At 51.1% G+C, this 11,467-nt stretch overlaps 1 protein-coding gene across 1 annotated transcript; it reads left to right on the top strand.

Annotated features, from left to right (window-relative positions):
* The first annotated feature begins 2,368 nt into the window (after positions 1–2,368).
* Positions 2,369–11,002, top strand: RINL (Ras and Rab interactor like). Its single transcript, XM_055551939.1, has 11 exons — positions 2,369–2,421; positions 2,621–2,780; positions 4,427–4,529; positions 5,897–5,969; positions 6,056–6,120; positions 6,613–6,762; positions 6,848–7,255; positions 7,657–7,974; positions 8,224–8,355; positions 8,519–8,682; positions 8,765–11,002. Exons 1-11 carry the CDS (start codon positions 2,369–2,371, stop codon positions 8,825–8,827), a joined length of 1,689 nt encoding a protein of 562 aa, XP_055407914.1. The 3' UTR covers positions 8,828–11,002.
* The last annotated feature ends 465 nt before the right edge of the window (positions 11,003–11,467 follow it).

The following is an 11,467-nucleotide window of genomic DNA, read 5'->3' as shown; positions in this document are numbered from 1 at the left end:
GAGGGAAGCTGTCGGAGGAAGGGGGTTAGATCTCCGGCCGCTAAGGAAACCATCATGAGAAGCAGAGTGAAGAGTGCTGAAAGGTGCCGAGAGCGGACTCCTGGGGCCGTGGGAGCCTCGTGTCGTGGCTGTTACCCCTGGACTCCCAGACACCTGCCAGAGTCCCTTCCTCCAAAGCCGGGTCACCTAAGACCTGAGCCCCCAAAAAGAGGGAGGAGGGTCCATTTCAGATCCCCCCAGCCCCGCCTCTTCCCCTGCCAGCTCAGCTTCCTCTCTCTCTCTGTGAGGAACTTTCACTTCCTGCTACTTCAGGCCTCCCTTCGGAGAACAGGTAGGGGCCCCCAGGGGACCGAGCAGCTGGCATCACCACCCCCCTCCGCTACACTGACCTGCAGCCTCCCTGTGGCATCAGGCAGCTGCCCCTGTCACACCCTGCCCAGCACCCCTCATCTCCTTCTGCCTTCTCATGGGGCCCAGGCAAGCCTCTGCCTTCCTCTCCCCGCCCTTCCTGCCTGCTCTCCCCTAAGCAGGGCACCTGCTCTCTGTCCCCCACTTCCTAACACCCTGGACTTCGGGACAGTGGGCTGATGCATTGGTTTAGCTGTTTATTATCCATCCCTTATACCCACCCCAAGAAGAAGGGAAGCCCCTGGGAGCAGGGGCCTATTCTGCCCATCACCCTTTCCCCAGGTACCTAATTGTGGTCCTGTACTTCAGTAAATATTTGTTGGATGTATGGGTGCATGGATAGATGGATGGATTCCTGCTCCTGGGACTGCTGCAAGGAAAATATTTTATAACGCCCTCCTTAACTGATAACCCACCATAGGAAGCTATACCCAGTTAAGAGTTGGGATCCAGTGGCTAGAGGGACAGATGTGCGACAAAGCAAAAAGAGTAACATGTCAATAGTAGAATCTAGGTAGTGGGTACATAAATGTTCCCTGTAAAATCATTTCAGGTTTTTTTTTTAATTTGCTTATTTTGGCTGCACTGGGTCTTCATTTGGGCATGAGGGCTTCTCTTGTTGAGGAGCATGGTCTAGAACTCCTGGGCTCAGTATTTGCAGCGCACATGGGCTTACTTGCTCTGCAGCGTGGTATCTTGGGCTTCCCTGGTGGCCCAGAAGGTAAAGAGTCTACCTGCAATGTGGGAGACCCACATTCGATCCCTGAGTGGGGAAGATCCCCTGGAGAAGGGAATGGCAACCCACTCCAGCATTCTTGCCTGGGAAATCCCATGGACAGAGGAGGCTGTGGCGGGCGACAGTCTATGGGGTCGCAGAGTCCCACATGACTGAGCGACTAACCCTTTCACTTTCGTGTGGGGGTCTTAGTTCCCGGACCAGGGATGAAAGCTGAATCCCCTGCATCGGAAGGCCAATTCTTAACCACTGGACCACCAGGGAAGTTCCTATTTTAATTTTTCTGTTTGAGATCTCTCATGATAAAACCTCGGGGGAAAATATCTGAAGGCCCCTTTGTGATCAGGGAAGGGAGGAAGAGGAGACATCGTATAACATTGATCACATTTACAGAGTGTCTACAATGGGCAGAGCCCTTTTCCAGGCCCTGGGTTTTGACAATGGTTGTTATTCATATGGTCCACTTTCATAAGGCTTCACTGGATGTTAAAATATAAAATATTACCCTGTTGTCACTGAGTCCTGTCCAATTCTTTTGTGATCCTATGGACTGTAGGCTCCTCTGTCCATAGGATTTCCCAGGGAAGAATACTGGAGTGGGGAACTTCCCTGGTGGTCCAGTAGCTAAGACTGCACGTTCCCAATGCAGGCGGCCCATGTTTGATCCCCGGTCAGGGAACTAGATCCTACATGCCACAGCTGAAGAAACTGCAGGCTGCAGCAAACGTTGAAGGGCCCACATGCCACAAATGAGACCTGGTGCAGCCAAGTAAATATTTTTTCAATTAAAAAAAAAAAGAATACTGGAGTGGTTTGCCATTTCATTCTCCAGGGGGTCAGCCTGACCCAGGCATCAAATCCGCTTCTCCTGCATTGGCAGGCAGATTCTTTACAGCTGAGCACCTGGGCTTCCCTAAAAAAATATTACCCTACCACTTGGTAAATAGCTGCTACTTTGAGTCCTCTTCCTTTCCCCCTACCTCCCCCTCCCTCTCCCCCTACCGGCCTCCCCACTAGGATCCCCAGATCTCCCCACCACCCAGGAACTGAAGAATTAACACCTGGCACAGCGAGGGGTCTCAAGTCCATCCTGGTTGGTCAAGGTCTCTGCCATGTGGGTTGTAAATATTTAGAATATTACCCCTGGGCTGGAACAGCCTTGAGACATACTTTCCTCCCTGCCAGAGGCCAGACCATGGCTCCCTGGCCTCCTGCATCCTGAGGATGATGGCCCAGCCAGAGGACAAGGCCCCAGCAGGCCCCACGGACCAGGAGAGGTGAGGGTTGCTGAGGCCATCTCTGCCTCCCTGGATTCAGAAGCCCCTTCCATCCAACTCCCACCCACCCCCAGACATGACCCAGAGCCACATCTCTTACCCTTTGCCCCCAGGCTTCCCCTTCCTCTACCTCTGACCCCATCTCAGTGTCCAACTGCCTTCCTCTGTCCCCTGGTCTCCTGGCCCCTGCCTGTCCCAGACTAATCCCATCACAGGCGAATGGAGCTGGTGAGACCCCCTTAAGGGTCCTTGGGACCCCAGAGTCACTCCTTCGCCTTCAGAGGACATGGGGGGTGTGGCAGATCCCAGAGCTGGATGCCCACAGTGCGAAAGCCCTTCTGGACCTGTGGCCACCAGGGGTAAGTACTCACCCCCAGGCACCCTCTCTGACCCTCCCCATGACACCCTGAAGCAGTTAGGACCCTGCCGGTTGCCAGGGACAAGCACAACACAAACCAGGCAAACCGAAATCCTCCTTATTGATTCACATGACTGAAAAGTGCAGAAAAGACCCGTGAAAGTGAAAGTGTTAGTCGCTCCGACTCTAGTCATGTCCGTTAGTCATGTCCGACTCTCTGCGACCCCATGGATTGTAACCTGCCAGGTTCCTCTGTCTTTGGGATTTTCCCGGCAAGCATACTAGAGTGGGTAGTCATTCCCTTCTCCAGGGGATTTTCCCAGGGATCGAACTCGGGTCTCCTGCATTATAAGCAGATTCGTTACCATCTGAGCTACCAGGGAAGCACAAAAAGTCCAGAAGTAAAAGTAATTTTAGGGATATCTGGATCTTGAACATCAGACTATATATATATATATATATATATATATATATATATATATATATGTATTTCTCTTCATCCCATTTCTTGTTGTTGTTGTTTTTAACCACACTGCACAGCTTCTGAGATCTTAATTTCCTGACCAAGGCTTGAACCCAGGCCCCCTGCAATGGAAGTGCAGAGTCCTAACACTGGACCTCCAAGGAATTCCTTGGATTTGCTTTAAACTTTGGGAAATTCTAAATATTTTTCAATGCAAATAAACACTTGTTCTTTAGTATCTTGATAAGTAGGCATTTATCTTTCTAACATAACCAGAAAGACAGCTGAAGGCTCTAGTTCTGCTCCTCAAACGACATCAAGGACATCTCAGCAGTTCTCCTAGACTTCCCTTATGGTTGCCCAGTGGCTGCCCCATACCCAAGCACATGTGTGCATTCCAGACAGGAGGAAGGAAGAAAGGAGGCACCAGCTGCATTTTTTCCTTTTACCAGCAAAAACAAAAGCCTTCACAATTGATCCAGAATATACAGACAAGGCCCAGGTAGCAATATTTTTTAAAAGTTCACCTGGAAAGGATTCCCTGGCAGTCCAGTGGTTAGGACTCTGAGCTTTCACTGCTGAGGGCTCGGGTTTGACCCCTGGTGGAGGAATTAAGATCCTACAAGCCATGCTGTGCAGCCAGAAAGCAAACAAACCAAAAAATTAAAGCTCTCCTGGGAGTTATGTAGCCAGAGGTGAGAACCAGTGCCTACATCGATCACTACCTATCTTCTATGGCTGGGCCTGTTAATGCCCTGAACAAAGCTAGAGTTCTGCAAGGAGTAGGGAATAGATTTGGATAAAGCAATTCTAGATGGCTGGCCCAAGCACTGGGCCACATCTTACCAGGTTAGCAACCCCAGTGTAAAAAGAGGCCTCTTTCCAAAGAACTCCCGTGGGAGATTTCCATTGGCTGGATCTGGTTCACATGCCCATCTCTGAACTAACCACAGTGGTCAGAGAACACTCAATCCTATTGGCTAGGTCAGGTCATGGACCCACACTTAGGGCTCTTGGGAGAGTTAGTCCAACCTGCAGGACCTAGAGTAGAGAGTGGAATAGAGTTTTCTAAAGGAAATTTGGGGTGTGGGACCCAAAATAAAGGAAATGGATACTAGGCAGGCAATAGTAATAGACTTCTGCAGAATTCCTCTTCAACCTGGCCTTTGTCTCCCTTCCCCAAGAGTTTCCTGGTCATAGGACATGATCCCAGACAGGTCCTGGTGTTGAAGACAGGATCTTCACCAGGGGAAGTCAACACCTACCAGATCCAGAAGCTTCCTGGAGGTGAGCAGCCTACCCTCAAGTTTCCAGTCCACAACAAATTTATCACCAAGATCAGTCATTTTTTATTGTAAAATATCTCCTGAATCTTCCTAATCCTCTCTACCTCCATCACCCTAATCCTAACCACCATCACCTCTTGCCCAGACAATTGCTGCGGCTACCTCTCTGGTCTCTGTGCTCCCACCCTTTTCTTCCTGCAGTCCATTCTGGACATAGCAGCCAGAGTGGTCTTTTGAAACACAAACCAGATATTATACATTCCTGCCTTAAACCCTGCCAAGGACATGCAACATCTTTAAAAAAAAAAAAAAAGAAAGTGAAGTTGCTCAGTCGTGTCCGACTCTTTGCGACCCCGTGGACTGTAGCCTACTAGGCTCCTCCATCCATGGGATTCTCCAGGCAAGAATACTGGAGTGGGTTGCCATTTCCTTCTCCAGGAGATATTCCCAACCCAGAGATCAGACCCGGGTCTACTGCATTGCAGGCAGACGCTTTACTCTCTGAGCCACCAGGGAAGCCCTACAACATTTTAGATAAACATTAAACTCCTCATGGGATTTCCCTGGTGGTCCAGTGGTTGAGACTCCATGCTCCCAGTGCAGGGGGCCCGGGTTCAATCCCTGGTTGAGAAACTAGATCCGGCATGCTGCAACTGTTTTCATGCCAAAATGAAGATCCCACAGGCTGCAACTAAGACCCAGTATAGCCAGATACATAAATACTTAAAAAATAAACTCCTTATCATGGCCTATAAGATTATGATTAGCACTTGCTCACTACTGCCCGTCATTCTCTCTGCTCTAGAGACTGTTTTTTCTGTTCCTTGAGCAGGCTAAATGTGTCCTAACTTCAGGGCCTTTGTATTTGTTTTTCTGTATGAGTGCCCTTCCTTGAATGGCTAGTTTAGTCTCCATCCTTTCTACCTCTATAGAAATGTAATCTTCTTTGACCACCACAGCTAATGATAGCCCTAGTCACTTTCAATCACTCTATTTCATTTCTGGCACTCAATACACTATATACTTAGCATTATTTGTTTGCTCATTCATCTCCCTCCACTAAAAGGTAAGCTACAGGTAGGCAGTGAATATATCTGTCTTTTGACAAATGTATCTCCAATGCCTGAAAATAGTTATCTTAATAAATATTGCCTAATCAATGAATCATATTTGGTGGCATAAATGGGATGCTAGCATAAGAATACAGGAAAAGAAGGGGACTGCAATGGCTAGAAATTTTTCTGTTCTGAAGGTTTTTGGGGGGAACTGCAGGATTGGGGAAGAGAGAGTCCCAGAAAAAAGAACGCTGCTACCCCTCAAGTTTTCTAACTTATTCCTTCTTGCCCTCTTTCCCCTCCACTACCCCAGGTGTGTGTCTGGAATCCTCTAAGCTCTGCATGCCAGATCTGCCCCATCTCCTGGCCTTCCTATCAGCCAGCAGGTACAGGTCATCCATCAAAGGTGCTAAGGAGGCTCCTTCCCTATGACACCCCACCCACACTGTGGCTCCTGCTTATCTTTTCTCAGGGATATTTTGCCTAGAACATTGCTCTTGCCCCCTCCTACCCTGGGGCCTGAAGACCAAAACACAGGTGAGACATGATACTCTAAGGAAGAAAGAGCCCACCTATCCACCTCTTCGGTCCAGGAGGATGGTACCTGGGGGACCAAACTACAGGGTTTGAGGGAGGATAAAGGGGACTGGAGGGGCTTCCCTGGTGGCTCAGATGGTAAAGAATCCTCCCACAATGCGGGAGACCTGGGTTCATTCCCTAGGTTGAGAAGATCCCCTGGAGGAGGACATGGCAATCCACTCCAGTATTCTTGCCTAGAGAATCCCCATGGACAGAGGAACTTGGCAGGCTACAGTCCATGACGTTGCAAAGAGTTGGACACTACTGAGCAACCAAGCACACAGCACAAGGGGACCTGAAAAAGTTGAGGGGGGTGGTTCTCAGCTCCTGGGTCTGAGTGAGGAGGTACCAGGAACTGAATCTCAGTTCCTCCAGTAATGAGGCTGAACACTAAGACTCCAAGGCTGGGCCCTTGGACACCTGGGACACCTCACTCCTGCTGTCCCCCAGATCCTCTGCAGATCGGCAGCATCCAAGTCAGCACCTCAAGGAGGGTACTCTTCCTGGTGAACAGCCTCTACCTGGAGACCCACAGAGGATGGGGGACGGAGCAGACCCCGCCAGAGACAACTCCAGAGACTGCGGAGAGACATGGTCCAGGTTAGATAAGCAGGGCCTGGGGCCCCTGAGGGATGAAGGAGCTGCTGCTGCTGTTCTGTGGAATCCAAACCTCTCCCCACATCAGCCCCCAGGAACCCAGCCCCTCACCGCGTCTCCTGGGTGGAGGGCCCGCTCAGCCCAGAGGAACACCATCTTAGGCCAGCTCTGGCCAGCCTGGTGGAGGAGAAGGAGGATGAGGAGGAGGAGGATGACAAAGATGATGAAGAAGGACCTGAGGACATGCTCACTCAGCACGTCCGGGCTCTAGCCAGGGCCCGGAGCAGCTACGTGGCCAAGCAGTTCCGGAGCTTCCGGGCGCGCCTCACCTCAGGTGCTGGGGGCCCCCACAGGCCTGGGGACCCGGCCACAGAGCTGCTTCAGGACGTCCGGCACCTTCTTACTGACCTCCAGGATCACTTAGCAAAGGATCCCGATGTCAGGGCTGTCTTCGCAAGCAGGGGACCTGGGGCCCCCCAGAAGGAGGAGGAGCTAGGTAAGGGGGAGACTGAGAGGGAACCGAGGGACACTCTCCAAACCCCCACAGGTTCACATTTGCCATCTCTTGGCCCTACATCGGTGTTCACATCCAACTTCGTTCTCTCCATCTCTGAGCGCATCTGTTTCCTTTTCTACTCACGCTCCCTTTCCTACAAGTAGCAACACCTACTCTGTTCACCACTGCTCCGCATCACGCATGTGTGACATCGCATATTCTCTCTCCCAAGCGGTTGTTCATACCCAGGATCCTTCTTCCACATGTGCTCACACCTACGTGTACACAAGCGGGTGGACAGAGGCTAAGGAGGGGTGGTGATTGGTGATGGTGGATCAGTGGAGAGAACGTGGCATGGGTCAACCAGGCGGCCCTGCCTAACCCCATCTCAACCCTTGCAGGCCCCGCAGTGGAGGCGGCCTTGTACCGCGCGGTGCTGGCGCCTCTGAAGCCTGCCCTGTGGATGCGACTCCGCACGCTCCGCGCCCCAGAGCTGCGGCAACTACGGCGGCGACAGGTAGCCCTGCGGGCGGAGGCGGGGCCTCCGGGAGCCCAGGGGGCGGGGCGTGAGAGGCGAAGCCCCGCCCCTGCCCTGCGGAGCCGCATTCATGCGCGCCTGGCGCACCTCCACGCCGCCTGCGCCCCGCGCCGCAAGGTGTCGCTCCTGCTGGCGGTGTGCAGTGACGTCTACGAGGGTCTGGCTCGTGGGGAGAACCAAGGTAAAGTAGGGGTCTTGAGTCTACCTGGATGTGGAGTGACTTGAGGGTTGTGAGAGCCAGGCAGCAGGCGGTTGTGCACACGTCGAGCGGGAGAAGATGGCAAGCTTTAGGCGGACCTGGGGAATCTAGTGAGGGTCGTTTGCATATCCCGCAAAGTGGAAGGGTAGCCAGCACTCGCGGTCTTGGGGATGGGATGGAAGTTGCCAGCACGTCCCCTCCAACCCCAGAGCCTGTCCTCCCCTCCCTTAGAGCCCCTGGGGGCCGACGCCTTCCTGCCAGCGCTGACAGAGGAACTGATCTGGAGTCCAGACATTGGGGAGACGCAGCTGGACGTAGAGTTTCTCATGGAGCTCCTGGATCCGGACGAACTACGGGGAGAAGGTGAGCCCCCAGCCTCAGAACCCCGGGACCCGACAAGAGGCACCCTAGGCCCCCTGCCTGCAGTGGGAGGGAAGGCAGGCAACCTGCGCGGGGTCGGGGGGAGGTGGTGTCGGGCTTCGGGGGAGTTGAGATGGCTGCGCTGACCTGCTCTTCTTGCCCGTAGCCGGGTACTACCTGACCACGTGGTTTGGGGCGCTGTACCACATTGCCCACTACGAGCCCGACACGGCCCGTGCGCACAAGGGGCTCAGCTCTGAGGTTCGGGCCTCTCTGCGGCAGTGGCACCGCAGGCGGACGCTGCACAGAGAGAGTCTCTCCGGGGACCAGGTGATCACTCCTCAGAACTGCGGGTGGCAGGGAGGGCTGGACCTGTTTCCTTTCTGACCCAGGCCCCTACCTCTCCCCGCAGGCCAAGCTGCCCTTTGAGGAACCATGGGCGATAGAGATTATGCAAGAGACCAAAGATGATTAGAGATCTCAGACCCTTCTGCCCCACAAGCAAGATTCAGGAGGCATCTGGGACAGCACCGACTTCTGACCCCTGTCGTTTAGAGGCAGGGGTTTCCAGGAAAAGGAAACAGGCCTGAGGAAGGACCTCTGAACCTTTACACTGGCTGTTCCTGTTTCCTGGCATGCCATTCCCCAATATCCACCTTGCTCCTTCCTTCTCTTCTTTCAGACCCTTAGGTAGACATCACCTTCTTAGTGAGGCTGTCTCAGGCACTGCTGTCTAAAACTACAGCTTCTCTGACTGGATCCTCCCTGGGGTAAACAGAATAATGCCCCTCCCAAGATGTCCACCTGCTAATACCCATAATCTGTGAATATTTTACCTTAAGTGGTAAAAGGGACTTTGAAAAGTGATAGTGTTAGTCTCTCAGTCATGTCCAACTCTTTGCGACCCCATGAACTGTAGCCCACCAGGCTCCTCTGTCCGTTGGATTTCCCAGGCAAGAATACTGGAGTGGATTGCCATTCACTTCTCCCAGAGATCTTCCTGACCCAGGGATGAAACCTGGGTGTCCTGCATTGCAGGTGAATTCTTTACCATCAGAGCCACCAGAGAAGCCCAAAAGGGACTTTACTAAATTAAGGATCTTGCTATGGGGAGATTATCCTGGATTCAGGTGGGCCCAATGTAATCCCCTTATAAGAGCGAGGCAAGGAGATCAGAGTCAGAGGAAGAGATATGATGATGCACACAGAGGTTGGAGTGATGTGGCTAGGAGCCAAAGAATGTAGGCATCCTCTAGAAGCTGGAAAAGACAAGGAATGGATTTTCCCCTGGAATCTCAGTGGGGACTCAGCTTTTGACTTTGTTTTTTAAAACTGAAGGGGACTCAGCTTTTGACTTTGTTTTTTAAAACTGAAGTATAATTAATTTACAATGTTGTGTTAGCTTTAAGAATATTTAAAGAATATATATATATATATTCCTCAGATTCTTTTCCATTACAGGTTATTATGAGATGCTAAGTACAGTTCCCTGTGCTATGCACTTGGTCCTTGTTGTTTACCTATTTTATATACAGTACTCTTACTCAGTCGCTTCAGTTGTGTCCAACTCTTTGCGACCCCATGGACTGTAGTCTGCCAAGCACCAAGCTCCTCTGTCCATGGGATTCTCCAGGCAAGAATACTGGAGTGGGTATTTTTTAAAATATTTATTTTATTTATTTGGCTGTGCTGGGTCTTAGTTGCAGCATGAGGGGATTTTTAGTTGCAGCATGTGAACCCTTAGTTGCAACATGTGGGATCTAGTTCCCTGACCAGGGATCAAACCCAGGCCCCCTGCATTGGGAGTGCAGTGTTGGCCTCCAGACTACCAGGGAAGTCCCAACATGGTCTTTCTTTTGCGTGCGTGTTTGCATTTTAATCTCCTCTTCATGTAAGGACACCACTCATGTTGCATCCCTGGAGAAGGAAATGGCAACCCACTCCAGTACTCTTGCCTGGAAAATCCCATGGACAGAGAAGCCTGGTAGACTACAGTCCATGGGATCGCAGAGTCGGACACGACTGAGCGACTTCACTTTCTTTCTTTCTTTTCTTTCATGTTGCATCAGAGCCCATCTGTATGACTTCACTTTCACTTAATCACCCACCTCTTAAAAGCCCTTTCTCCAAATACAGTCACATTCTGAGTTCTGGGGGTTAGGACTTGAACATATAAATTTGGGGAGGAACACAATTCAGCTTTTTGACACTCTGTGGGCGGTATCTTGAGACCCTGACTAACTTGCCCACCAACAACTTTTTAGCCCGTGCTCTCAACACCTCTCTTTGATCCTTGCTGAATCATTGGATTTATTTGTACTATTCTATTCTGTTTATGGCAGTTTTCCACTTCCTGGAGTGAAATGATGTTTCCTGTATAAATAAATGTGTTTAATTTTTTAAAAAGTGAAGTGATTTAAAGAAAACTATTAAGTAGCTAAGTGTATAGGTGACACATGGATACGAGGTAAAGTATGGGAAAGTGAGACTAAATGGCTGATGTTTGGAGTATCATTGGTTAATTATGGCTTTGGCTTCACTCTGAAGCTCTGGGCTTCCTACTGGATACCTCCTCTTGGACTCCCATTCCCATGATGTCCCAAACTGGCCACAGCATCTCCCAGAAACCCATTCCTCCTTCTAGTCCACATTTCAGGGGGCCCTCATGATCCCCAAGTCCCTAGACCAGAGCCCAAGCCTCATCCTGGACCCTTCCTCTCCTCCCTCTTCCCCCCACTTCCTCCCCTTCCACAGCTCCATCATGGTCCAGCCCCAGCCTCCCCCTGCCTCCTGGCTCCCAGTCCTGGGAATCCTGTCCCATGCCCTCCAAGTGGCAGCCAGAGGAAATTTTAAAAATAGATCAGAGATCTACCTCTCAGGCCAAAAATTAGGTTTGCAAGAAACACAATTTTATTTTTTTATTCTTTGATATCTAAGCTGAGCCCTCCTCCCACCATGTTGGGAAGAAATTTTAACCTGAGAGGAAATTTTAATTTGTTTGTTTAATACAATAAGCCTCCCACTTCCCCTCAGTTCATCCTAGGGCCTGGTCACATAAGTCAGCTGGAGACAACCCACTGTCTTGATCTTGAGGCCTCTTCTCATCCTGCTGTTC

The sequence above is a fragment of the Bubalus kerabau genome, chromosome 17 (genome assembly GCF_029407905.1).
Source record: "Bubalus kerabau isolate K-KA32 ecotype Philippines breed swamp buffalo chromosome 17, PCC_UOA_SB_1v2, whole genome shotgun sequence".
NCBI lineage: Eukaryota > Metazoa > Chordata > Mammalia > Artiodactyla > Bovidae > Bubalus > Bubalus kerabau.
This window is presented reverse-complemented; position numbering and strand designations above follow the sequence as displayed.